Below are 19,608 nucleotides of genomic sequence, written 5' to 3'. Positions count from 1 at the left end.
GGATCAGAACTATTGAAAACACTGAGAGGGTTAATATACAAGAGGAGAAAGATGAAGACACTTTGATCACTACTGGTAAAATACAGAACAATGGGTTTAAGTGAAAAACAAAGTCATGAATACAAGAAAATGTCAGCAACAAGGACCATCAGTGGAATATAGTTTTAGATGTGGTAAAATATGGAAAGAGGAATAGTCAAAAATCAGACTTGTTGCCTATTAGATCCAGTGTTGACCCAAAGAGTCCTTCCCTTCCCCAGTATAGTACATCTCCTCTAGGTCTTGGTTTATATGAATGAAACCTTCTCCTCACCCCCAGATCAGATCAGATTGCTCTCTAGACCACCAAAAAGTGACAGCATTAATGTAGGGAAGGAATAAGGAAGATGGAGGCATAAAGTCAGATAGATTAGGGCAAGTCAGGCTTTGACAGAGCAGCTCCCCCATTCCTTCTGGCAAATAAGATACATCCAGGAGCAACAGCTACATGGCAAGAACATGGGGAAAATGGAAAAAAAAATTAGTAAATCCTGTGAAATAACTAAACCAAACACCATTTACCATAAAAATAGATTTTAATTGTTACGAATGCCCAGCACCAGAGGTTGTTCACACAGAATAAAATATATTGAGTCATAAGTCACTCTCCTGAAGCACAAGAAGAGCATCCAAGGACTTCCATTACAATGGATGCAACGAGTCCTTCTGACAATTTAAAGTCACTTGAGAGCTCTCCAATTTTTTAAAATATACATTTAATATAAAATTATTTCCTCATTCTGCATCTAGATTCAGCATTATCTATCCAACACAACTCATTTCCAAATTGCAAGCTTCCTCAGTTCCCAATCATCTTCCCAATTAGTTTACCAAAAGTGTTTCAAAATGTAGTAACTTTGCTAGATTTTTCCTTTACAAAGAAGGGAAGGGAGTAGTTTACCTACAGCAGACTGATAATTTATCAGAGATGATCAAAGTGATTTACAAATCTTCCAACGCTTTATACAGTAAATAGTAATACAGCCACACTATAGAGAAGAGGAGGTTACACAATTTAACCATGGACACTGTTCTATTTCTGTGCCTGCTACTGACTCACTAAGGCATGCTGATTCTCAAGTCCTTTGCTCTAGCCACCAGACAATACTTCCTCATTATGAGTTCAATTTAAATGAATCTGTTGATGTGGTCCTTTCTGACACTTCTTGTGAACTTAGCACTTGGGAGATTAGATAGGACACAAATAGAGGTTTCATTCTGTAACTCAATCCCACTTGACGGAGGGACACTTTTAAAGAGCAAGGAACTAAGTTTTTCATAAGCTAATGTGAACTAAGACCACTTCAAAGGATGAAACAGATATATTACATTTCATAAACCTCCCCCCCACTTTTGGGTTACTCACTGAAAAGTTCCTTATATGCTTTAAAAAAAAAGTGCCCCACAAACCAGTTCTATTATTGGGAGAAAATAAAGTTATTCAGCTATCAACTGATTAGATTTATAAAGCAAAAGACTTTTCTTCGTGGATTCAAAAGTTAGATGCTACCAGTAACTAATGGACCCCCTTTTCACAGTGCCAACACTAAATTCACAAGCCAAATGCTATGTAAGTGATGAGTGAGTGAGAAGAGGAATTCCAGAATGAAGACTGGATTTAACATTCATATGGTGAAGGTTTCAGTAGCAGAAGAATTAGTAACTGACATGTAAGTATCAGACATTTTCACTATTCATAGCATCTTATTTCTAAAGAATTAAGCTTTGCCCAACTTAAGGCTATGTCAGCAACTTGTCAGGAGCCGGGGGGTACATTTAGTTTTCATAAGAGACACACTACAGCAGCGATACTCAGACTGAGGCTTGGGAGCCAGGAGTGGTTCTTTAATGCGTCTCCTGTGGCTCTTTGCAGCACATGATATTAAAACACTGTGATTTCAAATCTAAGTTAGTAAAAGCATCCTGATTGTTAATATGTTATTAACCAATTGTAGACTATCTGGTCAATCATTTTGCTGTGAGAATGAGAATAATTATATAAAATAGTAAATGAAACAAGGAATTCACACTACTATGGCTCTTTTGGGTAATGTCGATCGCTAATTTGGCTCCTCAACCACTGAGGTCTGAGTATCACTGTATTACAATGATGAGAGCTATGCAAGTACCTAAACAGGAAGTGTTTCAGACTGCAGCTGTACTCATCAATAATGTGCAATCGAGGTTCCTGGAGCCTTCAGATTCCCAGCAATTCACTCTCCATCTTGATGCAAATAGTCCATTCCATATTCTAGATGTCGTCAGCCCTGGACCACACTGCAGAATGTAGCTGGTTACAGTTTACTCTGCCCCAAAGACTATGACCCAAAACATAACTGATATTTTAAGAAGTTCTCTCTTTCTAGAGAGCTCACAAACAGAAATGATTTAATTAAGGCACAGAAATGTGTAGAGCTGAGCTAATACTCAAGTAGTTGTAGATAAACTTAGCCCTTTTCTGCATGCAGACAATCCACAACAAATCATAACTTGAGTAATTTATTAGTAAGGCTGTGAGTCTGTCACGGGGGTCACGAATTCCATGACCCCCACAGCTGCAGCAGCCAGTGCGGCTGACCACAGGGCCGGCTGAGCAGCGGCCCCGGGGATGGCCCCAGAGGCCATTGGAGAGCAGCCCCCGGGGGACTCAGAGCAATGGGTGGCCAGAGGCAGTCAGCTCCCGCCGCTGGAGCAGGGGCCAGCCTTTGGCCCATGAGTCCCCCCAGAGCAGCGGCACCCTAGGAGCCGCTAAGAATTACTCAGGGGTATTTTTAGTAAAAGTCAGGGACAGGTCAGAGGCAATAAACAAAAATTCAGGGCCCTGACTTGTCCATGACTTTTGCTATAAATACCCATGACCAAACCTTAGCCTTATTTATTAGACATAATTGTTTAAAACCATACAGATTGATATTTGTAAAGCTGTTTGTGCTCAGACATATGATTTAAACTGTGCGGATTAGTTGTGATTAACATCAGTAGCACAGCCTGAAATAGAAATTTGACTGGGTCCCAATTTATGGTAGATGGGCAGTGATGAGAGAGCTTGGCGGGGCTCCACACTGCAGAAGCAGCCGCCTGTTTCTCTGTTCTGTAGCTGACGCCACCTGGCTCTGATCCCTGCCACCACTGGGTGCACAGCACTCCACCCTCCCCAATCCCTGGGGTCTATGAGGTGTCTTTACATGACCCTACAGGGCAGCTGTGTTCCCCCTACTAGTAGCCCCCCTCCCTCCCTGTTGCGGGAGGCCGTTACTAGCCAATCCAGAAAAGCTAGGGAGAGGAGGAAAGAACAGAGGCTTTCCATTTCCTTCTCCATTCCCTAGAACAGGGGAGGGAGGGGATTCACACGGGCTCAGATTTGGGTATGTCTGGGTGTGGCCCACCTATGGCTATGCCCTGATTAACACATTTTCCTCAACCGGAATACTCACATGAGATTTGGAAATTCACTTGTGTGATCATTCTTGCTAGTACAGACTCAACCACACAAATGTTTGTGAGATGTGAATACAAACATGTGGGAGTACACACAAAGCAAGCTCATTAAAAATTGAGTGCATTTGTGATTTTTTTTTTGCCGTATTAACTCAGCTCTAGGAGCGAAAGAGAAGATACTCTCCCTTGAAACAGAAAGCATGGCGAAAGGCCAGGAAGTTAGTTTGTATGTCGATAATATCCAGGATTTTCCTCTACCTACAAGAGGGTAAAAATAAGAAAAGTTATTAAGGTTGAATGTATCGGTATGCTTTCAGGTAAAAAAAGTTATATCAAGAAAACTTCATCCTGCAGCCTTCTGTCCCATAGAACAAAGGGTCTGTAGCAGGACTTGTAGACACCCCAGTATTGTGATAAGAGAGTTTAGGCATTGTGTATGACTCTTGAGGATTCTGCCTCAGAATAATCCAGCAACCGGTATAATGATCTATCAAACACTAAGAATCACACCCTAGCATAAGTACATTTGAGTGTTCTCACAATTCTTAACCATTACACCAAACAAGATTTCTTTCCATTCTGCACTTAATAGAGACAGCACTGTCTCTCAGTGCTCCTTCTAAAGGAGCCTTCCCCCTGGAAATTATGTTTAAGTTAGAGGTACAATTACAACTGTCCATAATGATCCTTCTTAAAAAGGAAAGTGTCCCAAACATTTGTATTTCAAAACTTTTAGTAGATACACCACCAGCTAAGATTACAAGTGGGTAGAATTCCTGCTCACATACCAAGAAGTGCATACAGAAGGGTGAAAGGAAGGAAACTATTAAAGGGAAAGCTTTGTCTCTCAGGGATCAATCAACAGGAATATTCATATTATAGCAATTTCTTTACACTAGGGACCAACATCTACCTAATAAATCACTTGGGGGAAAGACATTAACAAGCAAAAAACACCCACAACCCAAGACAGCTCATATCTGCTGTCTCTGATGGGGCTGTTCTAAGACTAAGTTTGCAGTTTCCAAGTATGAGACAGACATGTATATGACTTAGGGACTTACTAAGGTGTGACATTGTAATATTCTTGTGGAGTCACCGTTTTCAGTCCACCAAAGTAGTCCAGGACCCAGATATTGGTGATGTTGAATTTGGCAAAGAACCAGTTATGATCTCGAGGCCAGCTTGCCATCTCAGGGTGTCGACTGAATAATGCCAGCTTTGCAAAGACAGCTTCTGTATCATTCACCTAACAAGTAACCAGCAACATATTACAAAAGATGTAAACTTCATTGGTAAAAGACAAATTTAGAGGTATTTTAAATCAACTGCCAATAAGAATATTCTACTAACATGATAAAAAAATAAGTCCCCACTCTCCCCCAAATTATAGTAACTGCACATCCACCCAGAGATAGGGAGGGCTCACCAGATTAAGGTTTGCCCCAGAAAGCTAGATACATCTACCAACAGGAGTTCCTCTGTAGCATGGGTATATCCACCATTCTAAATATCACCCCTGGAAATTAACAAGCAGTAACTCTTATAATTAAATATTATCCAATGAGAGAAACAATATCCATAGAAAAGCACTGCGCCCTGAGTGATGCTGTATGACAATTTAAAGTGAGGAGAAAGATAAATCCCATGAAAGTTTGCATTTATTCAATATTATTTCTTTAAAATATCAACTAATGCCAAAGACTATATCTGTTGAAGAGACCAATCATTTGGTAATAGTGAGTAAAAAAAATAATAGAGTGCCATATAGCAGCTTTGCAAGTTTCCTTGTAGGATACTCTGTTTCTTTCACCTGAAGAAGAGGAGCGTTCTTGAGTATGTTTACTGGATACCACTGACATTTGTTTACTTACTAGTTTGATCTCTTTGGAAATTAAGAATATTTGATATTCCCATTGCTCTTCTGGCCACAATAAAGTACTACTTCAGCTACAGATTAAGTTCTTTCCCCCATAAGAGAAAAGCTAGTTTCAGACAAAGCATAGTAAGGTAATATCTTTAAGAAGCGATAATAATTTTGCTTGGGTACAAAGATTGGCCCCAGACTGAAACTACCCTGTTTGGGAAAATCATAGATAAATCTTTGAGACACTGTAATGAGACTAGGTGATGGTAGCTGAAGGCTTGTCTACATGGTGGGATACTGAGCTTTACAGAGGTGCGGTTTCTAAAGCACACTAACGTATTGCACATTAATTAGTCCAGGTAGACCCTGTTCGTGTGCACTACATTAAAGCGCACCAGCAATGGTTACATGGAGCAATTAATGTACAACACATTAGTGTGCTTTAGAAATGACACCTCTATAGAGCACATTCTACAAGAGCTGAAAAAGGTGACTGTCCCAATGATGCAGTACTTGGTTTAATTCTACTTCTCAAGTGGATAACTTAATATTGATACAGAAACAACTTTTAGGAAACACAGGGTAGGGAGCAGGGATGGTAGCTTCATTATTTGGATAAACAAGTAAGTTTCAGCAAAAATCAGAAAGTTATATTAGTTCCTTTAAAGCTCAGAGACTCTGGCAAAAGATGTCAAATCCCTGTCTGAAGAGAGAGCAACCAGCAACAGTAGCTATTCATTTATGCAAACTGCAGCTTGATAGTAGTGTCTTTTGTACATAGTTCTGCAGTGGTTCAATAATTTACTGCGTATTAAATACATGTTTATCATGCATATTTTGGGGGGCTATCTCCCTTATTCTTGTATCCTCAAAGGCTAAAGAGGGCACAGCCTGACTAGATAAAAAAGAAAAAGGGAAAGTAAGACTAAGTATTCGAAGAGTAAGTACCTAAGCTGGAAAGAAACTGAACTAGAAAAACAAGGATGGAACTGCAGATAGCAAAGTTTATGAGATATTTTGCTACCCAGCCTAACATTGATATACAGACATTTATGGGTAATAGTGAGCAGCAAGCAGTCTAAACAGCAAAAGAGACCAGTGTGGTTTTCAGTTGCACATGCAGCAGTACCATATCATACAGCAGGGATGTAGTAGACAAGTGGTGAGCAACCTGTGCCCCATGGGCCACCCGTCAGGGCAATCCGCTGGTGGGCCGCAAGACAGTTTGTTTACATTGACTGTCCGCAGACACGGCCACCCGCAGGTCCCAGTGGCCGCGGTTCACCGTTCCGGGCCAACAGGAGCCGCGGGAAGCAGCACAGGCCACAGGGATGTGGTGGCCACCGCTTCCCACAGCTCCCATTGGCTGGGAATAGCAAACCGCGGCCACTGGGAGCTGCGGGCGGCCATGTCTGCGGACAGTCAATGTAAACAAACTGTCTTGCAGCCCGCCAGCGGATTACTCTGACGGGTCGCAGGTTGCCCACTACTGTAGTAGACCCTTTCTACATGGCTGATGCAATATTCCTGGTGCAGTTGTATCTTCTGGGCACTTAATTATCAAAAAAAATATTAAACTGGAGGGAGCTCAAATGAGTAATAAAAATGATGCGGGACTGAAGAACAGATTTACAAAGTAAGATTGAGAGCTAAATGTGGGAACAGTGAATTAAGGGATTGTGAAAATATAATGTACACGTATCTGAAGGGCATAAACACCAAGTAAGGAATTATTTAGGGTATTGCTAAGAGGGAATAATTATCAGTAATGAGATGATGCTAAAGGGAAAATTGTAGGCTGAATGACAAAGAGAGTCTAGTGTCCCACAGAAGGCTGCTAAAACTAACTTAGACTGAAAAAAGCACTAGTAAATGGTAGGAAACAATACTGTACTGCACCGGCAGGAAGATCAACAGATGATGCAATAATTTTTCCATCTTTAAACTCCTACAATTTTATGCCTCATACTAGCTGTTAACCAAGCAAAGTGGTAGAAGCCTAATCACTTGGGTCACTTAAAACTGGACGGAGCACTTAAAATTGTATCAAGTTATTTTGCACTGACAGAAGATTGGCTTAGATTTGTTAGTTCTTAAAAAAAGAACCACAGAAATTAGAGACTTCCCTCACTGTAGTAGCTCTGCCAAGAACAGCTCTATAGAATTATCTCTAGAGACTCTCAATGATACTTTAAGTATTGTTCAGAAGTTGTGAATTAATCTACCAATGCAAACTATGAGCTAGCTTGCTATATCGTCAAAGAGCTTAGCCTGAATCATTAGATTAGTTTGAATCTTTTCTGTCTAGTATGTAATGTTACACTTCTGTACAGAAGTTCTTAAATTTCTATTCTCTGTTCACTAAGGAGTGTTGCTTTGTACATAATACTGTCCTGTTCAGTGCAGACTTTCAGTTGTTTACCTTATCAACAGTCCCAGAGAAGATAATGTGGGCACACAGGGGATTCTGGGGATCATAGCCTTTCTTCTTGCAGTAAGGAGTCTGTGCCAAGGACACTGTAAGGGAGGCATTTGCATCCACCTGAAATACAAGCAGTAAGTAATTGGCAAAGCTGTCCCAAAACTATACATTACATAACTAAAATTTGTTAAAATAAACTGATTGCAGGGTTGTCAATATCCCAGGAAATGTCAGGTACTGGTGAATACCAGGCTAAAGCTGGTTTAAAATAATTGCATCAGTGTCCAGCAAGTTCAGAATGCATCTTTTCAAACATCCATTCAAAACTGAGGAATAGGTTCGGTCTATCCACTACATCAAAGCTGGTCTTCTGCTACAGAATGCTGGACTGTAGTCTACAACTCTGCATGCATCAAGCCTATAACGCTGCATTATTGGTGTTTTTTTGTATCATCTAATGTTTTCAACTTTTGTTTATGCAATATTGAAAACTGACATGAAATGAGTCATGATATATATATAATTTCTTTGAGAAAATATCAAACCAATATGTATACAGACATTCCAATGTTCAGTATTATAGTTACATGTTAATATTACACCCCCTGCAGCTTTACTTTTTATTTGTACAATCATAAATTAATATACAAGTCTATTGTCTTATGTAACCGCAATCTGAATATGTAACTAAAACTACATGTAATATGGTGTGTGTTTGAAACAGTTTTTTGTTTTTTTAAATGCCTTAAACTGGGACTAACTAGTTTTTCCTGGGGTTGTAAAAATCTTGATTTTATCTGGTAAAAACACCTCTGGTAAATACCCATCCCTGAATGATTGTCACAAAAGGTATTTTCAAATGAAGTTCCAGGTAGTACCCAAAAATGCTTAGTGAGAAGAAAGTTACCAACATTTGTCACCACCTTCTTATACTAGTTATATTCTTCTTCTAAAACTACTTAATTTGAAACCCTAGATAGATGGCCTCTGAATAGGTCTGGAAGACCATAGTTTAGAAGGTTCAAACAGCAAAATTTGTCTAACGTACAATTGGAGGCCTCAAAAAATGGACCTCATTAACACTTGAATTTAATGTATAATCTATATATCCTCAACTCCATCGACATTTGAAGCTAGTTTTAAAAATCCAGTTTAAGTCAAGAGTGTAAAAATCCACTTGAAAGCAACTTCAACTGTTTAAAATAAAAAGCACCCAACTCCATTCTGGTAGCACAAACATATCTACTATCTAGTTTAAAAAAAAAAATAGATCACTTTTGGCCTAAAAATAAGAACGACAGGTGTCTGTCCACGAATAAATTAGAAAGGCCCAAAAGCTGACATGATGAGAATGCCTTAACTAGAACTTGACACACTTCGTGCTTGTCAACACAAGCATGGAGATTTTTTAAATTTTGCAAAAAATTAATTAATTTGTTGAAAACATCAAGGAATTTACATAGAAGCTTTTGTAGTAAGAATCCAGATCAGGAAAATCAGTTTTTCTTCCAAAGCTAGATGTGGAGGCGGCAAAAGTCAGTGTGCATTTAAGATACAGGTTATGGGTCCTGACCACATTAGCTACGTGGATGCAAATTCCTGGTATAGGTATGTTGCATCTGAAAGCAAGATGCATTAATGCAATGTAAGCCCTGCTTTAAAAATGGAGGAGTGCATCTATATCAGTGCAAAGACCACCTAGTGTAGTCAGGCTCTAAGTGTATGTCAGGAAACAAACAATTCAACCGATGTTATCCCTCAAACGGGGGGGCAGAAGAGGAATACTTCAAAGAACTGCATTCCCATCATGGAGTGAACTTCTTCATTTTCAATATTTATAAGACTATAACACCCTCCCCCCAATGTTGTAGTCAAATCACATGCGCAGCCCCTTATGCCCATCCAAAGCCCTACTGGTCAATGGGGTTCCACACAGGGGCAAGAGTCCATCAGTGCAGATCCAATTGCGGAGGACTCATGTTTGTTTACAAGTTTGCTTAACCAGTAATAGAAGATAAGCCTCATTCCTCTCAGCGTGGTTTCAGTTTACCAGGTTAGCAGTAATGGACTTCAAAGAAGGGCAAAATTTAAGTAAGTTCTGGTCCTCTAACTGATAAAGTAGAAATTATTAAGGCTTTTATCTCCTGAGGACAAGCTTCATATATAAATTAGGCCCCAAATGAATTTAGTTTTGTAATTGCAAAGATCTGTAGAGCTTTTAGCTAGAGAAGGAAGGATATCTGCACAAACTTTTTGTAGGTCTGCTTAAGTTTCCAACTTTCTTGTGCATTTCTTTGATTTCAAACCTGAAGTCTTCGTTCAAAACACTAGATTTAATATCATTTGACATTATATTTCACAGCTCCCCCCCCCAAACACAACTAAGAGTTAAATGTGCATCTGGGAAATTCCATTAGAATAGCTTATTTCAGCAAAAAAAATTAAGTGACCTAAGCACTAAACAAGTTCCCACTGCATTTATGGAACTACTGCCATCACAAGACTATGACAGTGCAGATACTCAAGTTACTCAACTCCAAAAAAGCTGAGTCATAGTTATTTGGTGTTATCTGCTGGCCCAGGTCTCTATGTGATGGTGAACCAAACAGTGCTTCTATGCTGCAACAGCAGAATACAGATAGGAGAATACAACATCTGTGGGGGAGCTTTCTTATTGGAAAGAGCCTACTGAACCAGTAAAATCTATAACAGTGTCCAAACAGTTAGGCAGGGGTCAGAACATGCGTTTGATCAAACCTCCATATTTCTTAAAACAGACGTTTCATAAATGAAATATTACAAATAGAAATTAAAAGGGAAAAATGGTAACTACAAAGCATTCAGCATACCAGGTGAGGACTACAGACAGCTAATTCAAGAGGCAAATTGGCATTAGTTATATAGGCAAAGGCTAAAACAAAACTTCATGCTGGATTCGCCCATGTTTTAGTTTTCTTTACAAGGAAAACAGGAGGGAAGAGAGGGGAAAGCATGTATTGGATTCTCCTCCAAATCTGTGTTTTTTAGACTGCACTCTTCAGCAGGGACTTGAGTGTGTGCAGACATGTAAAAATAAGTAGCACCATCCTGGGTATTACATAGTTTAATAATTTCTTTATTATCCCATCACTATTGGTTCCTCATTCTTGGATCTCATGCTCCCAGAGGGAATCATGACACACTTCTATTACTTTTAAAATTATTTACAGATGTAGTAGCAGTGACTAGTGCACAAAGCCTCTCCTGTCTCCTCCTCTACTGCATTGTACATACAACCAACTGCTGCTATCGCCTTAAGCGCGCTAAAATCAGCCTAGTTAGTTCATTCTTCACCAAACCAAGAAAAGAAGTTTGGCAGGAGCGGATTAGGGACTTTCAGTGGTTGCTATTCTGACTCTCTCATATGCCTTTTGTTTAAACTATAAATGAATTTAGTAAGTATTTGGTCTGAGCATCTCTTAAGCTCTTCAGGTATATCTACACTGCAAAAGACTCTGAATCACGTCAACTCACTTGGACTCATGTAACAGAGCTAAAAATAGCAGTGTATATGTTCCCATTTGGGCTCTCAAACCCAGTGAGAGGATCTCAGAGCCCAGGCTCCAGACCAGTGGTGGGCAACCTGCAGCCCTCAGGTGGCCCATCATTCCGCCAGCCGCTTCCCGCAGCTCCCACTGGCTAGGAACGGCGAACCGCAGCCACTGGGAGCTGCAGGGGGCCGTGCTGGGGGACGGTCAATGTCAGCAAAATATCTCGCAGCCCACAATCAGCTTACCCTGATGGGCCGCATGCTGCCCACCACTGCTCCAGACCAAGCAGGAATATCCACATTGATATTTTTAGCCTCACAGTGCAAGCCCTGTGAGCCCAATCCGGGCTCAGACTAGCTGCCTCGTTTTTTTATTTTTGTTTTCCTATAGTATAGACACATCCTGCCAATTTTTCAGCTCCCAAGTCCTTTGTGGCTCATTTGGTGCCTACCCTTCCCTTTTTGATCTTTTTGGAGTCCTCTGCTTCTTTATTCAGTGCCCCCTCTTACAGTTTCAGCAGTTTCATCTATTGGTGCATTTTTGTCATAGATGACCATGACATGTTTGAGGAGAGTTGCCTAGAGATTACTCTTCTGGCTGCTTGTAACATTCCACACTGATACATTAAAGGGATCTACAGAACCGCCGGGGCAGAATGCTTGATGCTTTGCTGGTCAAGCGCTATAATATTTTTAGTCACCAGTCCTCTTCTGTACATTTAGCAGCTTCACTGTCTTCACTTTATTATACTTCTGATGTTTCCAGATGTTGTATTCCATAACAGCTATTTTAATCAGCACTCAAGTCATAGTAGTCACAGAGGAAAGAATGTTCCAACTCCTGAACAAAATATCACATACTACAAACATATTAGCAGCAAGCAGGTTAGGAAGTTGGACTGTTTTTTCAAATATCTGAGCTAATTCATATGCCAATATCCCTACTTTTATTTCAAATTTTCACACATTAATATTTGCAGCTTTTGCAAGGATGCTAAGCAAAGGATCATTGCGATAAAGGAGTGATGCATCTTGCCATTTCCCCATACCATAAGATGATTAACTTGATTATTATCACTAATTATGGAACTTGTTGGGCAAGGATGTGTGCTAGTAACATCCAAATGAAGACAGATCTCAATATACACTTCCTTTATTGTTCAAAGAAAATTGGCAATCTTGGCATGCTTGAGACCCGTTCAGTGTGAGCAAAGCTCCGTGCGTATCACAAGTGGCATGTGTGCCATGGGTACACAGGCTATCGCAGCAGGGGTATAACAATACTCACAAATGGGGGAGGAAGGGCATGCTCAAAGGTAGCCTGAAATAGGGAACCCAGTCCCCCCTGCTGCTAGATCAAGCTTTATCCCCTCTGAGTGGCACTGAAGACACACCCCGGCCTAGACGAGCTCGGCCATTGCACTTGACTCACTGAGGGGCACCGGGGCGCGCGGAGGGGGCAGATGGCCCCGCCGGGGGGGGATGGTCCAGTAACACGGACGCGAACCCCACTGCACGGACTGGGGTCAGCGATCGCCCGCTGCGCCCAGCCCCATCCCTGCGGGCCCGGTGCCACCCTCCTCCTCCAGCCGGGGCGGCGGGTCCCAGCGCCCGGCCCCGCGCTCACCTGCAGGTCCTGCACGGACACCTCCAGCGCGGTGAGGTAGAGGTAGGGGACGCCGCTGCCGCGGGGGCCGGGCGGCCCGTCGCTCAGCGAGAAGACGTTGGCGAAGGGGCGGCCCCGCAGCGGCTCGCGCGCGGACAGCGTGGCCAGCGCCCCCCAGTCGCACTGGTGAACCACATAGCGGGCCACGCGCGCCGCGTCGTCGTGCGGCGGGATCCCGGCCCCCCCGCCGGCCAGCAGCGCCAGCAGCGCCCAGGGCAGGAGCTGGAGCCGCATCGTAACTAAGGACGTAACTAACCCTGCTTTGCAGCTGGTGGCCAAGCGGTTTCCTCCTGAAGGGGTGGGGCCACACCATTCTCAGCCAATGGGCACCCACCACCCGCCCGTCTCCACCAATGAAGGCGCGTTGGAGGCGCAACGGTATGGAATACCCACCAGTGGGGCGTGGTCATTCTGCTTTCAGCCAATGGGCGCACGCCGCCCTCTCATGTCCGCCAATGAGCTCTGCCAGAGGGCGGGGCGAATGGGCATGAAGTCAGTCGGTTGTAAACATCCCCGATTCTCGCACCAGCTCTGTGCGGCGGAAAGAGTCACGCAAATGTCAGCCAATGAATAAAGCCCCCTTCGGAATCTCTTCCAATAACAACTCGCACTGGGCGGGCGGAGGCGGGATTAAAGCGGATTGGGGCGGAGTGAGTGGCACTCACAAACCTAGCTACTGGTTAGGTAAAACATAAACAAACTGGTCACGTGGGAGAAGGCGGGGCAGCTGTGCGGCGACGAGGCCACTGACTCCCCAGGCGGCGGCGCGCGCGAGTTGCTGCGGTTCGCTCTTGCCTCTCCTTGCAGCAGCCGGGCCCAGGCTACAGGGGGCGTTTGGTGCCCGGGTCTCCGTTGGAAGCGCCCTGCCCCCCTCTAGAATTTTTTTGCATGGCTATTGCCAGGGCTGGCCCAGGCTGGCGTCACAGCGGGGGGCAGGGTGACCAGATGTCCCGATTTTATAGGGACAGTCCCGATATTTGAGGCTTTTTCTTATATAGAAGCCTATTACCCCCCCACCCTGTCCCGATTTTTCACACTTGCTGTCTGGTCACCCTACAGCAGGGGGTAGGGCTGCTCCCTGGATACCATGGCTTTATATAGCGGCATTATGCTCGGTTCTGTTTTATTGTCTGTTCCTTTCCTAATGGTTCCTAGCCCGCCGTTAGCTTTTTTGATGGCTGCTGCGCACTGAGCAGAGCTTTCAGAGAACAATCCACAATGACCGCAAGCTCTCCTTCTTGGGTGGTAACAGCTAATTTAGATGATGGAGCCCATCATTCTGTACGTATCATTGGGATTATGTTTTCCAATGTGCGTTACCTTGCATTTATCAACATTAAATGTAATATGCTATTTTGTTGCCCAGTAACTCAGTTTAGTGAGAGCCCTTTGTAACTCATAGTTATAGCCAAAGCTGACTGCCATCTTGAATACTTTTGTATCAACTGCAAACTTTGTCATCTCACTGTTTACCCCCTTTTTAGATCATTTATGGATATGTTGAACAGCACTTGTCCCAGTACAGATCTTTGGGAGACTTCGCTATTTACCTCTCTCCACTGTGAAAACTGACCATTTATTCCTCCTCTTTGTTTCCTATCTTTTAACCAGTTAGTGATCAGTGAGATCACTTATCCCATGACTGCCTACTTTGCTTAAAAAGCCTTTGGTGAGGGACCTTGTCAAAAGCTTTCTGAAAGTCCAGGTATACTCGATACACTGGATCACCCTTGTCCACAAGTTTGTTGACCCCCTCAAAGAATTCTAATAGATTGATGAGGCATCTAATAGATTGGCGTGGCCTCAACTGGAAGAGGCAGGGCCTCTCGAGATTTAAAAGCCCTGGGGCACCGTCTGTGGCTGGGAGCCCCAGGGCCTTTAAATCACGCCAGGACTCCCAGCGGCAGAGGTGTCTGGGAGCCCCCGGGGCTCAGGGGCAAATTAAAGGGCCCGGGGCTAGCTCCGGGCCCTTTAAATCCCCACCGCAGCTCCGGTAACCGGGCTCGGATGGGGATTCAAAGGGCCCAGAGCTCCTGCGCCTCATGTGGGGATTCAAAGGGCTCGGGGCTCCCCACAGCAGCCAGAGCACCGGGGCCTTTAAATCCCCGCTGCGGAAGCGGGTGCAGTCCGGCATGGCATACTTGCTCTTGCCAGTACGCCGTACCAGACCATACCGGCTTACTTTCACCTCTGTCTACATTGCAGTCAAAAGGTGATTGCAGCTTGATTAGACATACCAAAGCTAGCATTAATCTAGCTAGCTTGGGTCCCAGAGCAGTGAAGCTGCAGCAGTGCATGCTTCAGCATGTGCTAGCCCCATGGGTTTCTTGGCGTCACTGCTTTGGGACCTGAGCTAGCTAGATGAAAGCTAGCTGGGGTTTGTCTCGCTGAGCTGCACTCACACCTTGTAATTGCAGTACAAACATACCATTGAAACAGGTAAGCAGAGTAGCCTGAGTATAGAGTAGAACACTCCCTCCCTCTCTCCTCTCTATTCAAGTCCCAGTTGGCATTTAATAGATCAATTAATAGTTCAAAGCCCAGCTATATAAAAGACTGAATTTGCTCTGTGAACTACTGTGACAGCTGCACTCCTTTACAACAATGCAGATCACAAAACCTTAAATGAAGCAGGGGAGAGCTGGGGACAGAGCATTCTTAGTCGATGGGATCCGGCAACAGAGAAAACTTCTAGAGAAGATCAGGTGAATCAGAATTTTTGGGAAACGTTGCAAAACCTGCTTTGAGAAAGGCTTTCCATCATAAATGATGCTCACAACATGAATCTCTGTTTCTATTTGTAAACCCCTACCAACTACCCCCACAAAAACAAGCTACCCCAAGCAGAGTTCTGACTCCAAAAAGGGATGAAGTGCAAGAAAATCGATGAAGTTCACTAGAGACTCTGCTGTTGCTGTCGATTTTACATGGAAGGTGCTGAAATACTACAGTGATGAGTGGCAGCATAAAACCCTAAATTAGATAGATAGCTGCCCCCAGAAGGCCCCCAACACTCTTTGTTTAATAGATTTTAAAGCCAGAAGAGAAAATTGTGATCATCTGTCCTGAACTCCTCTATCACGTAGGCCATAGAATTTCACCCTGTGAATCTTGCATCGATCCTTAAAACTTGTACTTGAATTAGGTCATCGCTGTTAGCAAAAGACATCCAGTCTTGATTTAAATACTTCAACTGGTGGATAATTTACCAGATCGTTGGACTTTACCACATTCTTTGGCAGTCTGTTTACTACAATCCTGTGGTTTCAGACAGGTAGAATAAAGATTCTCACTGACTATTTTGTCCTCCTTGGCTTCGTGAGGGAGAGATAGACCTGTGGGAGAAAAGATTAAAAAATTCTTCTGGTGCTGTCCCCTAAGCCTCCAAAGCATAGGAGAACAGCTATTGAGTATGGAGCTGAACTGACGGGAGAAAACTCTAGCTGCACAAGCAGCTGTTAGGGGCCCCACCAAAATGGTGGGAGAGCCACACTAGTCCCCTTGCTTATGGTGTGGGGGATGTTAAGTTTCAGGGCAAGGGGCTAAGGAGAAAATAGGGGAGGAAAGGGAGCTGGAGATGAGAGGAAAGGAAAGGAGACAGAATAGCAATTAATAGAAGGATATATTTAGAAAGGGAGGGAAACTTTGAAGGGGAAAAGACCGCATGGATGATGGGTTGGGGGGAAGAAGGAAGTACTGAAAAAAGTGAGTCCCAATAAAGGATGGAGGGAGGTAGACAACAGCAATTTTTTTCTTTTTTGAGATTTGACTGATTGTTAAAATATACACACTATTGTATATGGATATACCACTACCCCCTCACACAGAAGGAGTCTGCTTCTGTTAATCCTTGCTGCAGTCCTGTCCCCTAAGAACCTACACTAGTTAATTACTCCCTTGCCACCCTTCCACTGCCTTGACAGGGAGGGAGTACCGCTGGAGGAGTATGTGAGGGAATGTTATTGTGGACAAAGAAGGGCCTAAGAGGAGAGAACGTTAGTGAATAGAGGAGAGAGTGACTGGGACAAGGAACAGAGTAGCAGCCATGTTAGTCTGTATCCGCAAAAAGAAGAACAGGAGTACTTGTGGCACCTTAGAGACTAACAAATTTATTAGAGCATAAGCTTTCGTGGACTACAGCCCACTGCATCCGAAGAAGTGGGCTGTAGTCCACGAAAGCTTATGCTCTAATAAATTTGTTAGTCTCTAAGGTGCCACAAGTACTCCTGTTCTTCTTTTTGGGACAGGGAAGAAATGATAGGGAGTAATGGAGACCAGTGGAACAAGGAAAGAACACCACAGGGGAAAAAAGAGAGGGAGGGGAAAGAGAGGAATGTAAGTGAAAGAAGGAAAGAGGGAGTTAGCAATTAAATATTATAGAAAAATTGGATTGAGGGAAACCAGACAGCTGAAGAAGACAGAAAAAAAAACAACCTAAGATACTGTAGATGGAGCAAATGGGGCAAAGGAAGGAGAAAGGTAAACAATGGAGATACAAGGAGGAGAACAAGGAGGCCTACTATGTTTTATTACTTCAATTATTAGTCCAAAAGTGTAGTGTCAACAAGTAACAATTACCAACTTCCCATTAATCATGGTGTTTGGTTACAAAAGTGCTGGGCCAGTCTGGCGATAAGTGCCATTGAAAACAGTCTACAGCAGTATTTTAAAAAGAACCTTTCACTATTATCCCAGGAGTAGAAGTGTGTGAAGTATATTATGTATTTTACACACACTTCTAGGGATTTTTTTGTGCCCAGCCGTCTGACCCTGTTGGATCCTATTGCGCTCACAAGTTACCGATGCCATTATGAATCCTAAAACTGGATCCTCCATGGTGCAATAAAAATCTGCAGCTATTGTTAACTATATCATTCTTTAAAAAGGGGGAATAACTGGAAAAGGCGACGTTGGAGCATCCTCCTGACATGACAGTTTCAACAAACATCTAGAGGTTTCTTTGAATGTTTATCTTACTTTAAACTTGAAATGTTCATTCTGCTTCCCCCCTACTAGTCACAAGAGGGTGCTATTCTTTCAGCTTTGGTAGTTTGAATTGCAGAAGTTAATTAAATGGACTGAGCCTGTAGAATCGTTCCCTGGATGTACTAGATGAATAAGAGATTGCTGGATACAGTATACCGATTGAACGGAGTGTACCAGGCTGAACAGTACTTGCTGGACATACTGAACTGAATAGGGTTTACCAGGCTGAACAGTGCTTCCAGAATGTACCAGTTTGGTGCATTGGACTCAATGGGGTTCATACTTGCACAGTGCTGAGTGTACTGTATTGGACAGGGTATATTGGACTGAAGAATGCTGGCAAAATATCCTGAACTTTGCCTTAGGGCAGACACTTAATGAGCAGTCACTTTGGGGACTCAGTGGGCAAGGACAAATACACTGTGAGTCTACTGATGGCTTTTTTGCTGAAAGTATCACAAAGCAATGGCAATAGTCCCAACATCAGGAAGAGGAGGCTGTGGTGCCAGTTGATGCCTCATTAGCACCCCCAACCCCAGCCAGTTCAGATCAACAGCTCATCAGAAATAAATCTTCTAGGCTTCTCTCTCTTCTCAAATATTTCTTCAAGAAAGGAGAAGGGCTCTTCTTCTTGCTCCACAAGGAGCTTGGGGTTCCAAAGCCCTTGCATAATGAGGTTGAGGGAACACTGCCAGCTGCTAGTTCTCTTTTTAACTCACATTCTTACCCACTTTGTAAAAATAACAAATATGCAGTACAGTCTTTCCATGGGCTGGTCCAGTCCTCTGTCCCCCCTCGGGGCTGGGCCATCCCTCTGTCCAGATAACATTGTTAGTGAATCAGTCTTGGTTTCTTTCCAGAGGCTGGTCTTGGGCCTTGTCTATCTCTGGATAGAATAGTCTAGCTATAAGCCAGGCAAGATCTCTTTCCATCCTACCTGGTCTGTCTATGGGAACAACCAGCCCTCTCTGCAGATAACACAGTCCATCTTTGCACTGAGCCTGCTCTTAGTCTTTCTGTGGGCTAGACTAGTACTCTCTTCAGATACCACAGTCTAGCTGTGAGCTGGGCCAAGTTTCCTGTCTAGATCATATAGTCTCTCCATGAACAGGACCCTTTCTTTGTCTGGCTAATTCTTGTTGAGGGCTATGCAATCTCTGCCTGATAATGGTCAGTCTGTGAGCTGAGCCAGCTCTGCATTCAAGTGACAAGCAGAGAGATTAAAGCCACTTTTCCGCTATGTACCACAGAAAAGATTGACCTCTGATACAGTGCTGTCAGAAAGCTAAAGTATTTAAGGCTTTGAAGTACCAGCCACTCAACGCCACATGAGACCCTCCATGCAAATTTGTTACTAAAAATGTTTGTCAGTATCAGCCCCAACGATCAGCCAATTCCTGTTCTGTTACAAATAGGAAATTGCATAAAACTTACCCTTAACATTTCAACATAAAAATATTGCATGTTAGAACTATAAGCCTGTATTTATTTTTCAGGAAAAGGTCCCAATTCAAACTGTGTGTGTTTAATTTACACAACTTCCAGTGATATGCTTTTAAAGCATTTTTTAAAGTGAATTTAGTGCTGGTTAAAAATGCCAGCTTGACAGTCAGAGAGGCTGAAGTCGTCTTTATCCTTACAAGAGTCATCGCACGGGTAAT

The 19,608-nt window shown here is 43.1% G+C and overlaps 1 protein-coding gene across 2 annotated transcripts; it reads right to left on the bottom strand.

Moving 5' to 3' along the window:
- Positions 1-556: 556 nt before the first annotated feature.
- Positions 557-13,216, bottom strand: CREG1 (cellular repressor of E1A stimulated genes 1). Of its 2 annotated transcripts, XM_054046384.1 has the most exons (4): positions 12,923-13,212; positions 7,767-7,886; positions 4,542-4,726; positions 557-3,735 (listed from the first exon to the last, which is right to left on the bottom strand). In XM_054046384.1, coding segments are annotated over exons 1-4 (579 nt in total). In that variant the 5' UTR covers positions 13,196-13,212; the 3' UTR covers positions 557-3,734. The 2 variants fall into 2 exon arrangements, with proteins under 2 accessions (XP_053902359.1, XP_053902367.1); XM_054046392.1 differs by lacking the exon at positions 557-3,735 and having other exon boundaries at positions 4,541-4,726; positions 12,923-13,216.
- Positions 13,217-19,608: the final 6,392 nt, after the last annotated feature.

This window comes from Malaclemys terrapin, chromosome 1 (assembly GCF_027887155.1).
Source record: "Malaclemys terrapin pileata isolate rMalTer1 chromosome 1, rMalTer1.hap1, whole genome shotgun sequence".
Classification (NCBI taxonomy): domain Eukaryota; kingdom Metazoa; phylum Chordata; order Testudines; family Emydidae; genus Malaclemys; species Malaclemys terrapin.
This window is presented reverse-complemented; position numbering and strand designations above follow the sequence as displayed.

What these genes read in the sequence shown, in the direction of transcription:
- CREG1 (XM_054046392.1), bottom strand. Translation starts at nt 13,195, where the DNA reads ATGCGGCTCCAGCTCCTGCCCTGGGCGCTGCTGGCGCTGCTGGCCGGC. An exon ending in TGTCCGTGCAGGACCTGCAG is followed by an intron (nt 7,887 to 12,922) that starts GTGAGCGCGGGG and finishes CTTGTATTTCAG; the next exon opens with GTGGATGCAAATGCCTCCCT. An exon ending in TCTCTGGGACTGTTGATAAG is followed by an intron (nt 4,727 to 7,766) that starts GTAAACAACTGA and finishes GTTACTTGTTAG; the next exon opens with GTGAATGATACAGAAGCTGT.